General features: G+C 40.6%; 2 protein-coding genes across 2 annotated transcripts; one reads left to right on the top strand and one right to left on the bottom strand.

Moving 5' to 3' along the window:
- Positions 1-853: 853 nt before the first annotated feature.
- On the top strand, positions 854-3,773 carry LOC118733946 (FAST kinase domain-containing protein 5, mitochondrial). Its single transcript, XM_036463590.1, has 3 exons — positions 854-2,968; positions 3,033-3,205; positions 3,594-3,773. Exons 1-3 carry the CDS (start codon positions 1,264-1,266, stop codon positions 3,681-3,683), a joined length of 1,968 nt encoding a protein of 655 aa, XP_036319483.1. The 5' UTR covers positions 854-1,263; the 3' UTR covers positions 3,684-3,773.
- On the bottom strand, positions 3,354-14,969 carry LOC118733947 (mitochondrial ornithine transporter 2). The gene is made up of 5 exons (XM_036463592.1): positions 14,518-14,969; positions 4,523-4,887; positions 4,356-4,437; positions 4,166-4,271; positions 3,354-4,114 (listed from the first exon to the last, which is right to left on the bottom strand). The coding sequence occupies exons 1-5, from the start codon at positions 14,603-14,605 to the stop codon at positions 3,787-3,789; spliced, it is 969 nt and encodes a 322-aa protein (XP_036319485.1). The 5' UTR covers positions 14,606-14,969; the 3' UTR covers positions 3,354-3,786.
- Positions 14,970-15,345: the final 376 nt, after the last annotated feature.

Here is a 15,345-nt window from a genome sequence, read left to right as displayed (position 1 = left end):
TTTATCGAAGATTTCATATTTCTCTAAATTACCGTTATATTGGATGTGGGCGTGGTTATTACCCACTTTACAAGGCCAACAACTGTGCCAAGTTTGGGGAAATTGGTGGAGCGGCTACCAAGGTATACACATGTAATCAGAAGTAGGCGTGGCTACGCCCATTTTCCAAAAATTTATAATAGTCTTATTTTTCGTCTGAAAATCATTGTAAATAACAATTTTGAGTGAATAGGATTGAGTAGTTACTAAAATATCGCAGTTTTCGTATTCAAAACTACCGTTATATGGGAGGTAGGCGTGGTTATTGTCCGATTTTGCCCAGTTTCAATACCATTCGTCGTATGCACGAAAGAAGTACACGTACTAGGTTTCGTTAAGATATTTCAATTTTTACTCCAGTTATCGTGTACCCAGACGGACGGACGGACACACATTCACCGCTTAATCGATTTTTCTTTTCATTCTGATCATTTATGTATACATTTGTCTATATCTATCTCGATTCGTTTTGGCTGCTACAAACAACCGTTAAGTGAACAAAGTTATAACAAAGAACGTAGATAACGTTCGTAGGCTACGTTCTTTGATAATACCCTTGTGCACAAGTGCGCTCGGGTATAAAAATGCACGTTTGGAGTTAGTCAAAAATCGCATTAATTTTTGAGATTTTTTTTTGCTGAAGGATTTTTGCATTTCCATATAAAGTATTTTCGAATTTTTTTTTGGAAGAGACTGCGTGAAAAAATGCCAGAAATCAACTTTCAGGCACATGAACCATGTTTCATGTTTCAGGTCCTTTGGGAATTTACGCTCACTCATACTGATATATTGGCGGATCAGCATTCTGTAAACAACGGATCGTTAACAGAAATATTAAGAAACTTGGAGAGATGAGTGTCAACAACAGAGAGTAGCTGTAGTGCACTGTTAATAAAACAGCTGATGCTTTGAACAGCAAACAAAACAAAAAAGGCGATTAAAGCAAAAAAGGAAAAAAAGCGAATTTTTTCTTATTTAACGCATTTAAAGTGCTTTAGTTATTAAAACTACAGTAATTTAGTAATTCCGTAATCATCAAATATGTACACAAGTTAAAATGACTTCACCGAGTGAGCAGAGTTAAATCAGATCGGGAGCTGGCTGTTTGGCACCAGCGTTATCGCACAAACAAACGTACAGGCGTACCACGTTTTCTGTTTTCTTAAATAGGCTAATTAGTTATGGATTAGTGATGCAATTAAAAGTTGAATAATTTGTTCTGAAATGTTGAGTGTGCCAACAATACGATTCCGCCTTAGTACGGTACAAGGAATTTATCAATTGCTAGTTAACCAACCAAGAAGGATTCCACTAAAACAGCCACCGATTGCTTGCCTTCATTTGAGTCATCCCAATACGGCTAAACTATTTGTGGATAAGGAGAACAAACATGCACACGATGTGTTGGAACACTCACTGAAACCGTATAAAATTTTCCGTCTGGATGTAAGCACAGAAACTAAAAATTTTTCCGAGCACCCGCAGCTTCCATCGTTGGCTTTAACCCCTAAAAATACTGATTCTACAATTGAAGAACTCTTCAGTGCTTTTACCGCTTTGACACAATATTGCATACACACGAATACCTGCATCTCAGATCAGCGTTTCACGCAATTTTGTCTACGCTTCTGCGAGCAGACTCACCAGCTAAATGACGAGGAGTTATTGACAACACTTCGGCAACTAGCCCAGCTACCACTGGAGGATTCAGTGCGTGAACATAATTATGTGGAATTGTGGAACAATTTAGATGTTGAGTGTTGTCGTCGCATTGATCGTTGGTCAAGTGATGAACTGTTGCTCGCATGCGATGCCTGGTATACGCTGAACTTGGCACGTGTTGCAGAGTTTGTGTGGGAAGCGTTGCGTAAGCTTGGGCGGAAGGTACGACGCATGCAGCCCGAGCATTTAGTACAAGCCATGTTCTACTGTAATGTTTTACGACGGCCTGTCTTTGAAATGTTTGACTTCGAAGTGAATCTAGCGCGATGTGTCGATAGTATGTCGTTGCAGGAGTTGGGTGTCATGTCGATGGGGTTCTTTAAGACACAAACACCTATACGAAATCCGGATCTATTAGATCATCTGTACAATAGATTGATAGCGGAAACAGAGACAGTGGACGATATAACACTGGTCGCCATCTTAAAAGTGCTGCGTTATAGCAGTAAATTACCGCAAGTGCCACAAATGATGCAACTAATGGAAGTGTTACAAGAGCAAGTGTCGCGCATTTCATTAATGAGCTGTTTGCACTTAGCGCTTTTCGGTGTCGAGTTGCAATGTTGTCATGATGGCGTTCTAGAGTTGGTGCTACAGCGCTTCAATAATGAAATCGCCAATGCGCGCCTCAAGGACATGGAGCGCATATGTTTGGCTATAAGCGTTTTCAATTATCGCAGTCCAACTGGTGTCGAGCAAGAGTTGTGTCGGAAAATTATCTCGCTGCTTCAAACAAAAGTTGATGAAGTCATGAAATATCCGCGTTGTTTTGCGGCGTGCCTGCATTATCTGACATTATGTGGATACCATAATGAAGAGATGCTAACTTCTGCGTTGGACAAGCGTTTCATAGATCACGCTTATGGCAAAAATGTGACACTTGGACGTGAGATCTTCAATTTAGATTCTTTTGTGAAAATAAATTTAAAGGACTCTGGTTATACGGGCAACCAATTATCGGAAAAAATGCGACGTTCTATGGGCAAAATGTTAACACAATACATACCTGAGAGAAATTCTAAATTCAGATTAAATAATACAGATCGTATATTGCTGGAGATCAAGGAAACTTTTGAGCGAATATTGCGACCGAACACGTTCAAGCATATTTTGCCACATTTCGAGCGACCGGATTTGGTTATTTGCTATGACAATAAAAATCGAAAAGCAATACGACTTGCTGCTGGCTGTCCGGAGGACTATAGTGGTATTATAATGTAAACAATATATGGAGTGGTCAGTTTTTTCAATTAACATTTTCTTTATTTCAGGTGATATTTTGACACGCCAGCTGCTGCTAGGTGATTCTGACAGACCGGAAGTGGACATCATTGCTATTGTGATAGCTGGCTGGAATAATGTTGTTAAAGATAAGCAAAGATTCACTGGCTTATTTGAGATGAAGGTTAATCAGTTACGCATGCTGGGACACAAGCCCATTGTGGTGAGTAGTTTTTTTTTTTTTAATTTAGTAGAAATAGCTGATAAAAATATAAATGTTGCCATCAGCTCTTCACAAAACTTCACATTTCAATCAATTTGATAATATATCCCATAATGCATATAATTTCAAGACATTCTTAATACAATGCAAGCCGTACATATTGCATTCTTGCAACTTTTGTGTTTTTAATGAGTTTATAAAATGTATATTGACCTTACAAATTCTTATCTTAAAATGAACATACATTCATCATGGACAACATTTTACATTTACATACATACATATTCATAGTTAAATTGTACGCTTTTTTAAACCAAATTATGCTAAATTGAGTTGTACTTAAAATTAACTACGAATATTTACTATATCGACTACTTTATTATTGCAGATATATTGGCACGAATGGCGCGCACAAGAAACCCCATTGGATCGTCAGCAGTTCTTGAAACGAAAATTAGTGAACGCCATAAATTTTTAGCATAAATTTACAAATGAATGTATGTCAAAATAAATTAGCGAATTCTGTGCATACAGACATACATATGTAAGGAACACAATTTAAAAGTAATTATGACAAACGACTATTTCTTGTTTCCGTCCTTCGGAACGTTCAGCGCATCTAAGTGCTCGTGAAGCGTCTTTTTCGTATATTCATAGACTACAAATAGTGTTGCGGTTGCCGGAATGGTACGCAGCACTGAAGGCAACAGTCCATTGTAAAGCGCCCAAATGCCTTCTTTGCGTAAAATATCAAGACCCACAGACAACATGCCACGATTCAGATTCTGCACTTGTATGCGACTCTTGATAACATCAGCAGGGAAAATCGATGTCCACAGCATAACGCCACCAACAGCGCCAGCAATCATTGTATTAAGTGGACCAATCTCGTCCTTTGATTGTCCGGGCCTGAAAGTGAAGTGTTAATATTGCCTTTAAAATTATTCTAAATAAAATTACTCTGTAAGAAATTCGCGCGTTGCCTCATAGCTGCCAAAGAAGAAATAGTAGCCGGGCATTTCACGCATAAAAGTTGACGTGAGACCGCGGAAAAAGCCGGGAATACCTAGTGTGGCGTAGTCAAGCAAAAAAAAAAAAAATAGTAATCTAAACATGAACTCACTTGTACATATTAAATAATTAAACTTACCATCTGTTTTGTAAATAATTCTAGTTAGCTTCCATGGTGTGATATGTTCGTTAGCTGGTATGCCTGGACAACATTCCGCCGACTATAAGTGTTTAATAGTAAAACTAAATAGATTAGAATACAATGACAATGTTTAAATAGCTAAATGCACACTTTAAATAGCATACCTCGCGTATCGCCTGTAATTTACACTTAACCAACTCCGTTGGACAGAGCGCGAATGTCGAGAAAAATGCCGCAAAGAAGCCAGCAAAAGCATTTTCTGTTGTATTCAATTGATTAGTGTGTGTCTTTCCAACAAGATATGCTACAAATGATTGACAACCACCATAGGCAGCGAATAACACAGAGTTCTCAGCGACATTGGCGATTACTGCGGGAACACTACCCGCATACAGGCCATGGATAATGCCGTCCTTCTTGTAGGTACTAACGAAGCAATCAAACATATTCTTGTAGAGAAATGGAAATGTTTGTTGTTTCACCTTGACAGTGTCCAACGGCTGGGAGACATACACCTGCGCTGCGCCACCTGGAAGAAAATAACAAAATAGAAATCAAAAATCTGAACTCAATATCCTATCAACTAATTGCCTTCCCAGCAAAAAAATGATATAAGCAGTTTTAAGAAATAAGAAACGAACATTTTGCGACAGTACAGTCTAGTACAATTTTCTGTATCCGGAAACGAGTAGAAAACGTTTGAAAAAAAAAGATGATGTTATTTGAAAGCAATAATTGTATTTTATTTGTTCAAGCTAAATATTTGAAAGAATGCATTCGTAGTCGGCAGCGGCTGAGCGTGCAGAGGACCGTACCGCTATTTGTTAGCTTCCAGAAGGTGTCGGGTTCGAATTCTTTCAGGAGCTTCCTCATTTTATTATATTTTTTTTTGAACCATGAAAAAGTATCTGTGAAGTGGAGAAGGAAAGCGTATTGAACGAAAAATTCAATCAGACAAATTTCAGAAAAAACAGCCGAAAAAGTATCCATTTCGCAAACAATTTTCGGTAGTTGTCTGTACATACGTTTCTGCAGCAGACTTTAGTGGGAAAATGGATCGTTAAAGTATCCAAAAATGGAATCAGTAAACGGACAAAAATCCGCAGTTCATCTACTTTCTCCGAAAAAGGAAAAAAGTGGATGAAGTGCGGATTTTGGTCCGTTTACCGATTCCATTTTCGGCTACATATTTTGACGATACGTTTTCCCACTAAAGTGTGTGGCAGAAGCGTATGCACAGACAACTTACCGAACATTCCCACGACAGCCGGTTCTACGTACCGGAATGACTCGGGTTTCACCCGACCAAGGGCTGTTGTTTCGGCGATCTAACCCCGTTTAGGTCGGCGAAGTATCTCAGAAGTTGTCCGTCCATAGGGCAACATTCACTACGCATTCTCCTACTCAGGGCTGGCATCGAGTCAAACCCTGGGCCAGAAATATACACCTGCTGTGTATGCCGAAGACGATTACACCACAACTCCACCTCAGTCAGGTGTAATGCCTGCGAGGGGTGGAGTCACCTCAGGGTCTGCTCGGGACTACGGACACACAGACAGTGGACCACGTCCTACGTGGCCCCCCTGTTGCTCAAACAGAGCAGCCTCCACGGCAAACGATAGTCCGCCCGTGCAGCCCCACACACTCACACAGCAACCACACACAGTCGCCACTACACAACAACATAATAACACCACAGACCGTACCACAGCCACCACAGACCACATAACTCACACAACCGCACCACCACCCACACGCCGCCGCCAACAACTCCTGGTTCCCCCTACAATCTGCACGGTATGTCAGACCAGAATATTCCGTAATGTGACATCAGTCAAGTGCAATACCTGCCTTGGCTGGTGCCACTTTAGGGCATGTTCAGGTCTGCGTACCACGCGAGATTGGACGGGGAATTTCGAGGGCCCGTGCTGTGCTGCTCGGTCGCAGACGTCAATTGCGACGCCCCCCACCACCACCACAGGGCGGCAACCACCTCAGCAGCACACACAGCCAACGGCGGCAAGAACATACACCTCACTCACACCCCACATCACGACACGTCTCCCGAACCACATGAAGCTCCTCCAATTCAACTGTAACGGGCTACAGAGCAAGATTGAGGAGATAACCGCCTTTATGTGTCGGCATGGTATATTAATAGCTGCGGTCCAAGAGACGAAGCTGCACAGCAATTCAACTTTGTTGAATTGCGCCGGGTACAACGTGCACCGTCGAGATCGCGAGCGAGATAATGGTGGTGGCTTAGCGTTCATCACGCACCACACCGTGCAGTATCGTCTTATCGAAGCAGACATCGACCGCAGGGATACCACCCTAGAATGTTAGGGCATCGCTATCCGGTCAGGCGATGTCGAGCTCGAAATATTTAACATTTACATACCCCCTGTCACCTGCTGCCCGGCAGGATATCACCCTGATATAGGTGCGCTCCTCAGAGGTGAAAACCGTATGGTAGTAGGTGACTTTAATGCGCACCACGATCTTTGGCACTCAAGCCTGTCAAACGATCGTAGGGGAACAGACTTGGCTGAGCAGATAGACGATTCGACATTCTGCACAATGAACGACGACGCACCCACCAGGATTATGGGTAACTGCAGTAGCTCGCCAGACATCACAATAGTCAGCGCTGGTCTGATAAACAGCATAACGTGGCGACCTATGCTGACTCTAGCATCAGACCATCTACCCATAGTCATCTCGATTGATAAACCAACCGACTTTGCCTCCGCCAAATACCGGACCTATATCAACTTTTCCAAAGCTGATTGGAAAGGTTACGCGGAGTTTACTGAAAACACCTTCGCAGCGCTCCCCACACCAACCGACGTCCACCTCGGTGAACGTAAGTTCCGCAGGGCTATCACTGCTGCTGCAGCTCGCTTCATACCGGCAGGATGCATATCGGACCCACGTCCAAACTTCCCTGCCGAAGCGGCTGTTCTAGCTGATGAGCGTGATAGCCTTCGTCAGGCCGATCCCGGAGATCCCCGTATCAGGGATCTCAACGCGGAGATTCGGCAACTTGTAAACGTACATAAGCGGAAGAAGTGGGAGGAGCACCTGAAGACTTGTAATTTCACCTCTGGTGTGAGCAAGCTTTGGTCAACCGTGAGGTCATTGTCTAATCCGACGAAGCACGACGACAAAATCGAAATTTCCTTCGGCGACCATGCTTCGTCGGACCCGGAGAGATGCGCGAGCTATTTTAGCGGGCAGTTCATACTGCATCCTCCGGTAGACAAAGCCAAGCGTCGAGTGACCAGAAGGCTGCACAAACTGCCAACAAATTGTGCCCCCCTTGCTTTCACTTGCGGTGAAGTTCAGGTGGCCATCGGGAAGGCGAAAGCCTCCAAAGCCATGGGTCCCGACGGAATATGCATGCTGATGCTGAAAAATTTGGGTCCTGCGGGGGTAGCGTACCTAACGGAGGTCCTCAACCTGTCAATGGCCACTCTCATCATCCCAGACATCTGGAAGGTGGGGAGAGTGGTCCCACTGCTCAAACCGGGGAAACCCGCCAACAAAGGAGATTCGTATCGTCCGATTACACTCCTTTCCCCGGTAGCGAAGACACTTGAGGCCTTGCTACTCCCGTACTTCACAAACCACCTGACCCCAGCGAAGCATCAGCATGGTTTCCGTAAAGTGCACAGTACAACAACAGCACTTAACGCCATAAACACTCAGATAACTCGTGGCCTTAACCGCAACCGTCCCTGTGAGAGAACGATTCTAGTAGCGTTGGACTTGTCAAAGGCGTTTGACACCGTCTGCCATTCCACGCTGCTAGAAGATATAGAGGCCTCCTCTCTCCCACAGAGGCTCAAACGGTGGTCGGCAAATTATCTGAGTGGTCGACATTCGTCGGTACATTTAGAGACAAAACGAGTAAGCAGCGAAAAATAAAACAGGGGGTTCCTCAGGGTGGTGTCCTTTCCCCGCTACTGTTTAACTTTTATATTTCAAAGCTCCCTCAACCACCAGAGGGAGTCTCGATTGTCTCCTATGCCGACGACTGCTCGATCATGGCGACTGGGAATGGAATTGATGACCTGTGTTTGAAAGTAAACGGCTATCTCTCCGAACTTTCTCGCTTCTTCACTGCAAAGTGTCTAGCCCTCTCCCCTACGAAATCCTCCGCGACCCTGTTCACAACCTGGAAGAAGGAGGTCAGGCTACCGCTGGGGATTCACGTCGATGACACACCAATTCCGACGGTGAATAACCCCAAAATACTCGGAGTAACATTCGACAGCCTGCTCTCCTTCTCTGCGCACTCAACCGCTATTGTCAATAAAGTACAGAGCCGCAACAAGGTCCTCAAGTCGCTAGCCGGCAGTACTTGGGGCAAAGACAAAGAAACGTTGCTGGCAACATACAAGGCAATAGGCCGGCCGGTTTTGAACTACGCAGCGCCAGTGTGGTCGCCAGGGACTAGTAGGACGCAGTGGACGAAGCTACAGACTGGACAAAATACGGCACTTAGGACAGCGACGGGATGCCTCCTGATGTCGCCTGAACATCACTTGCACGGCGAGGCGCAAATGCTCCCAGTTAAGGAGCACAACATAATGCTCTGCAAGCAGTTCCTGATCGGGAGCCACAGAAGTGGCCACCCAAACAGACAGCTGCTTGCAGAGGAGCCCTCGCCTAGGCACGTCAGGAGGCATCTATATGAACTGACGGACGAAGTCCAGAGGTTCATTAAGCAACCTCTGGACCCGACAGCGTACAGACAGGCCCTGAACGGCATTCACAGGGACGCAGTCTCGAGTTATGTAGACTCTAGACCTGTGAATGCCGTTCTAGGCATACCACCCCCGGACATTGACGAGACAGAGCTTCATCTGCCTCGGGAGACACGCACTACACTTGCTCAACTTCGCTCCGGCTACTGCAGCAGGTTAAACTCCTACCTGAGTAGGCTGAATGAGGATGTGCCGAACGAATGTCCGGCATGCGGAGAGACCCCACATGACTCGAACCATCTCTTCGCATGCCCGGAAAACCCGACAACCCTAACGGCCCTGTCCCTGTGGACAGATCCCACAGAAGCTGCACGCTTCCTAGGGTTGCCGTTAGTGGAACTTGACGACAACGACTGAGATACCAACCGATCTGGGCGGGGTTGTTGTAGCCGCTACAACAACAACAACAACTTACCGAAAATTGTTTGTGAAACGGATACATTTTCGGCTGTTTTTTTTTCTGAAATTTGTCTGATTGAATTTTTCGCTCAATACGCTTCCGTTCTGCACTTCACATATACTTTTTCATGGTTAAAAAAAATAAAATTAGGAAGCGCCTGACGGAATTCGAGCCCGACACCTTCTGGAAGCTAACAAACTGCTGACTATGCATGCATGTACTCAAATGTTTAGCTTGAGCAAATAAAATACAATTATTGCTTTCAAAAAAACATCATCTTTTTCTAACGTTTAGAACGTTTTCCGGATACGAAAATGAATGATAACTCGTTTTCTATTCGTTTCCGGATACGGAAAATTGTACTAGACTGCACTGTCGGTAAAATTTACGTTTGTTGCTGGCTGGGTTGATACAATTGGTTGCTGCCAAGACTGTCTAACCCGACAACAGTTCTCATCAGACGGAACATAAAATTTAAGATATTTTTTTTAAATTCTCTGAGAGAGAGAGTTAAACCTTATTCTCAATGACATCAATACGGCGAAATCAGGTGTAAATCATATTAAATAAGGCTTATATAAGGCGCAAATTTGTTGGTGGGTTGGTTAATCTCAACATACATACATATATATGTATTTATGTATTAACAATCAGTGAAGTTAAGTGAATTTTGGTATTTTATTCTAAGCCAAATAAACAATGAACGACTTAATTCAGATGGACCATGGCTAAGATGGAAAATGATATGATTTGCAAAACTGCAAAAAGCAGTGACCAAAAATAACTGTTATCCCGAATTAAACAGTTATTAGATGAGAAATAGTTTTTATTTCGCCGATAAGAGTTATAACCCAACATTTATTTTTTACGTTGTTTGTTAACAATTATTTTCCAGCGTTTATTTTTTACCTTGTTTGATAACAGTTATTTTTCAACCTTTATTTTTAACGTTGTCTGATAAACCTTGTAAAATAAAGACAACGCAAAAATAAACCTTGGGCAATAACTCTTATCAGCAAGGGAAAAAATATTTATCTAGCATAACAGTTATCAGGCAATGTAAAAGGAAAATGTTGGGTTATAACTCTTATCGGGGAAATAAAAAAAGTATTTCTCATCTAATAACTGAAGGAAGCGACGTTTTTACAATAAAACTTTAACCTGTTATGTCCCTGACAAAAAGTTTTTGCGGAATCAACTAAAGTTGCAGTCCTTGGATATATGTATATATGTCCTTCCAGTTACGTATACCCGATTGTCATACGAACGTCGTACAGTTCGTCATTTCATCATATTTTTAGGCATAAGCCTTATTCATTCAGAGATTTTTACCGATAGAAATTTTGCGAGGCGATTTCTAGAATCTCACTGCAGCAGACATTTGTTAATCGTATAAAAACCTTATTTGAGATGACCCCTCGCATAATTTTCCGAGGAATAATTTTCTGCAAAATGTTAACATTTTAGCGGCCACCCAAATGAAATGGTGCGTTGTTACGTTCTACAAAAATATTATTCGCTCCGATATTAGTTTATATACTTTTTTTTAAATTTTTCAAAAGCCTTTCGGGAACCAACGTTAAAAATTTTTTCGTCCATAAAAAAATGGGCCTGAAAGTGCAAAAAAGCTCGTATCAAAAAAAAAGAAGAAAAATTCTTAATTTTTTGATTATTGTATAGTCAGTATACTATACTGTTGATAAGTTACAAAAAACACTATAAAACAATTTGTAATTTATTGCGATGATAATCACTGATCAATTCAGGAAAACGAAAAAAAAACAATCGATAAAGAATGAGCCAGTATTTTTAAATTGCGTCTGCAAATCAGTATCTCTAAATGATTATGAATAGAGATAAAGGTCGTGTCTAATTGAACTTATAATTATTTATTAACTAGCAAATACCCGGCATGCTTCGCTGCGCCTTTAAAGTATTCTTTTCTTGTTACTCCCTCCCAAAATGACCTCATTCATAAAAAATTTAAAGGGCTTAAAGAGCTTTTTAAGTGAGTTTTTCAAACAAATATCTTATTTATAAAGCATTATTTATTTTTAAATACATTTCCGAAGGTATTTAAAGAGTAGGCAAAGTAACGACGAAATTAAATTTATAATCTTGTAGCTCGAGTCTACATATGGCGCTCTTTCTTCAAAGGTGTATCAATTCAATATATGTCGTTTTTGATACTGAGCGCAAAAAATATTCGTTTAATAACTATATTGCAATAATTTAGCTTAAATTATCAATTTAATTGAATCAAATTTTTCAAACAGTTGGCAGCTCTCCTCGAAAATATTTTTGGCTGTAAACTTCTTTAGTTTGATACCCATATTGCAATATTTGAATTATTTTATCAGTTAAATCAAATTAAAATTTTCAAAGATGTGGCAACCTTCTACAAAAATATTTTCGACCGTAACTGCCGTCCCTAAATTGGCGCATCAAGCGGCAAACAACTGTCAAAAATCCTCATGCCTGTACAATTTGTATGGAGCACCCCACAATAACGTGGCCCTAGCGCCGAGCAAATGGAAATTTCATTTTTGACAGGGCGTTACATGTTGAAGTTGTTTGCAGAAAACGGAAAGAAAGAGAAAGGACAAAGAAGTGAAAGAGGAAACGATAATAAAAACGGGAGGAAATAAATGAGAAAACGTCAAAAATTACGCCGCGTAGATTTGTGACAATGGAAAATGTAACGCTTAGCGCTCCAATTTAGGGACGGCAGTAAGCCTTCTTAAACCCGTTTCTTTTGCAAGCCATATTGCAATATTTACTTTATCTTATCAATTTACTTAAACTGCAAATTTCAAACATGTGGCAACTCTCTAACTAGTTTTTTTCCTATATTTGAAGACTGCATTCGATTCCATGCATTAGTTGTCGAGTGATGCGCGTACAAACATACAGACAGACAGACAGACAAAAATTCCAAAAATTTTTGATTGGGCTTCTGTCGATCTAATAAATACTAATAATATCTATAATGTACAGACATCGGCCTGTTACAATTTTATTATATGTACAGATAGGATAACAACTTCTGTAATATAAGTAAATTTAAATTTTTGTTAATTAAACATGTAACATTTTTATTTTTGTGGACGAATAGCCGATTTTTATTTCACTCAATCATTTTTTACATCGCTATTCATTAATGCACGCGATGGACACAAAGCGACATACGAGTACATGCAAACAAAAAACTATGTACGTATATTAGGGCGGGTCAATTTGTGTGGGAGATTTTTCGACTATGCGCGTATAGCACAGAAGGATTCTACGTGTAATTCTAAACGAATTTGTCGAAGAAACCATGGGTCTAAAATTGCGAAAATAGGTTTCTTAGGATTTTGCTGCAGTGTCGTAGAGAAGTGCTTAAATTTAATAAAAATACATGCTATAAGTGTCCTGCCTTATACGGGACAGTCCTCTTTTTTCGTCGATTGTCCTGGTAATTCTTTTAATGTCCCGTATTGGCGCCTAAGCAGCTCATAAAAACGACATGCCTATGAACTAGTTTTTGTTTTTAAATCGAATCGAGGAGCCCATATGTAGATGGTTTATGTTATAATTTTGCGTAGAAAACTGGGTATTTGTGAATATGACGTCAGACGTTATTGATCATCCTTCGAATTTCTGAAGAAATTTCACTAGTATTTAGCTTCTCAAAGGGGTTTTCCAACGCATTTAACGTTGAACTCTGAGTCTGAAAATAATCCGTTCAATACCACTCGTGCTTCAAAAGTAATCGAATATTTTCATCATGTTTCCCTACATTGGAATGATTGTTACAAAATTTGCGGGGTAAAAGTCCCGAGCACAAAGTACAAAGTTATGGAAAAATATTCTATGTACAAATGTGTGATGCTACAAAGGAATATTTATATGCTGCTTTCACAAAAGATGGAAAAATTTATGCAAAATGAAGGTACTGTTTCAGGGTTAATAAAGCTAGCATCATTGAAAATGGCTTTAAGATCCTCCAGATTTTGTGGAAAAAACTGCCAAAATAATTTTTGGCCCCTTATTCGGCTGCCATAAATATGGTCACTGTAGCTATAAGGGGTTGTTTGGTATGAGGAATCCATTTTTGCACTTATTTTTTTCCTAAAACTTTCGCCAGAGGCTGCAACATTGAAAATTTTCACATCTTATTCGAAGCCTATTTTCGTAATTTGGCAACTCCAAATTGATTTTAGAGCCATAGTTTCTTTGGAAAATTTGGTTAGAATTACACGTAGAATCCTATGCTATACGCGCAAAGTAAAAAAAAAATGACCCGCCCTAACGCACATATGTATGTACGGGTATGTATGTTTGTATATATGTACTGATATGCGCATAAATAAATTGAGAGGCACCCACGTGCCTTTGCTGAGCACACTACTAGGTTCATTCCTTATCTTTTTGGACTAAAATCTGAAAAATGTCAAAATGCCAGAGCGTAAGCAAAATGCGCTCACTAAAAGAGAATAACAGGAAAAGTAAAGGAACGCAAAAAACCAAATTTTTAGTCCAAAGAATGGCAACAACAAAGCTAACGTCAAATAAGAATGGAAATGTATGTACAAAACACATTCACACAAGCACAAGCACAATAAACACTTACTATATCAATTATTTTTTGCCTCCTTCCAATTTCAATTCACTTCTTTTACTTTTTAGATTATTCTCACTTTTAGCGTATTCTTTAATTTCCGTTAATTTAAATTTAGTTGAGTTTGACACTTTTCAGGATTTTGCCAGACAAAATTCTTCTGACTAAATCTGACTACTTCGGACTGATGAGAGTCACTCTCACTGGGTGTTGCTCTCTCATTTTAGCTGTGATTTCCGAGTTAAGGAACGCTTTTTGGACTAAATCTGACTACTTCGGACTTTTTCTGACTATTTCTGGGAGATAAGGAACGCTCCTATTGTATACACACGCTTAGTAGCACTTATTCGATAGTCTATTATTCCATATGAGTTTCTCACTTACCCAATGACCCCGCCACAAACTCAATGAATCGACTACGCAAAACACTAGGTGGCGGTGGTGGCTCCGGTTCTTTTTTCTCCCAAAACATTTTCCACTAACTTTACTTAAAATATGTATTTAAAGATAAATCAATAGTTTCGCCGCTCAACAGCTTTCGACTAGCAGCGGCGTCTCCAATTTTCCACACTTCAAAAGCTTATCTTCCAAGCCTATGTATGTATGTGACCACTTTAATCGTGAAATGAAACTCTCGAGATTTGACAGCGTACACGTTGTCGTGGCTGGATGATCAAATATCTGAATGATCAGCTGAGTGCGACCGCTACTTGATGACTGCTCTGGAATACTGCGCCAAGCGACTCCAATCGCATGTATGTGTATTGCTTGCGCTTTGTTTTGCCGACAACGTCCGCTTCTTATCAGCGAGAGCGTGAAGTGTTTTTCTGCTGGCGCTCTGGCTATCTGCTCTTACAACTAAATGTGGCTATGTTGTTGTTCTTCCCCAGCAAAAATGTTTTATTATCAATACTATTAATTCGTTGTTGAAATTATGTTGTTAATGCGATTTTTAATTTTTGCTTCTAGGAATAGTAGCTATTTTAAATTTGTCTAATCTTTCAATTGATAAATGCGAGGAAGTAAAATTCTTGGTGCTGATAACCGCATGTCATTAGTTTGTTTATTTTCAATCTAAAACAATTCACTTTTTACTACACATTTTATCTTTAATATGTAGAATAGTTTGGTTTCTTTTTTTGCTACTGACTTTGCTGAAGTCAAATAAACAAAAACTAAAAAAAAATTCAGTAGAAGAAAAAAGAAAAAAAA

The sequence above is a fragment of the Rhagoletis pomonella genome, unplaced genomic scaffold (genome assembly GCF_013731165.1).
Source record: "Rhagoletis pomonella isolate Grant_MI unplaced genomic scaffold, Rhpom_1.0 Rhpom_scaffold_00002, whole genome shotgun sequence".
Classification (NCBI taxonomy): domain Eukaryota; kingdom Metazoa; phylum Arthropoda; class Insecta; order Diptera; family Tephritidae; genus Rhagoletis; species Rhagoletis pomonella.
The sequence above is the reverse complement of the archived record's forward strand: the minus strand, read 5'-3'. Positions and strand labels throughout refer to the sequence as shown.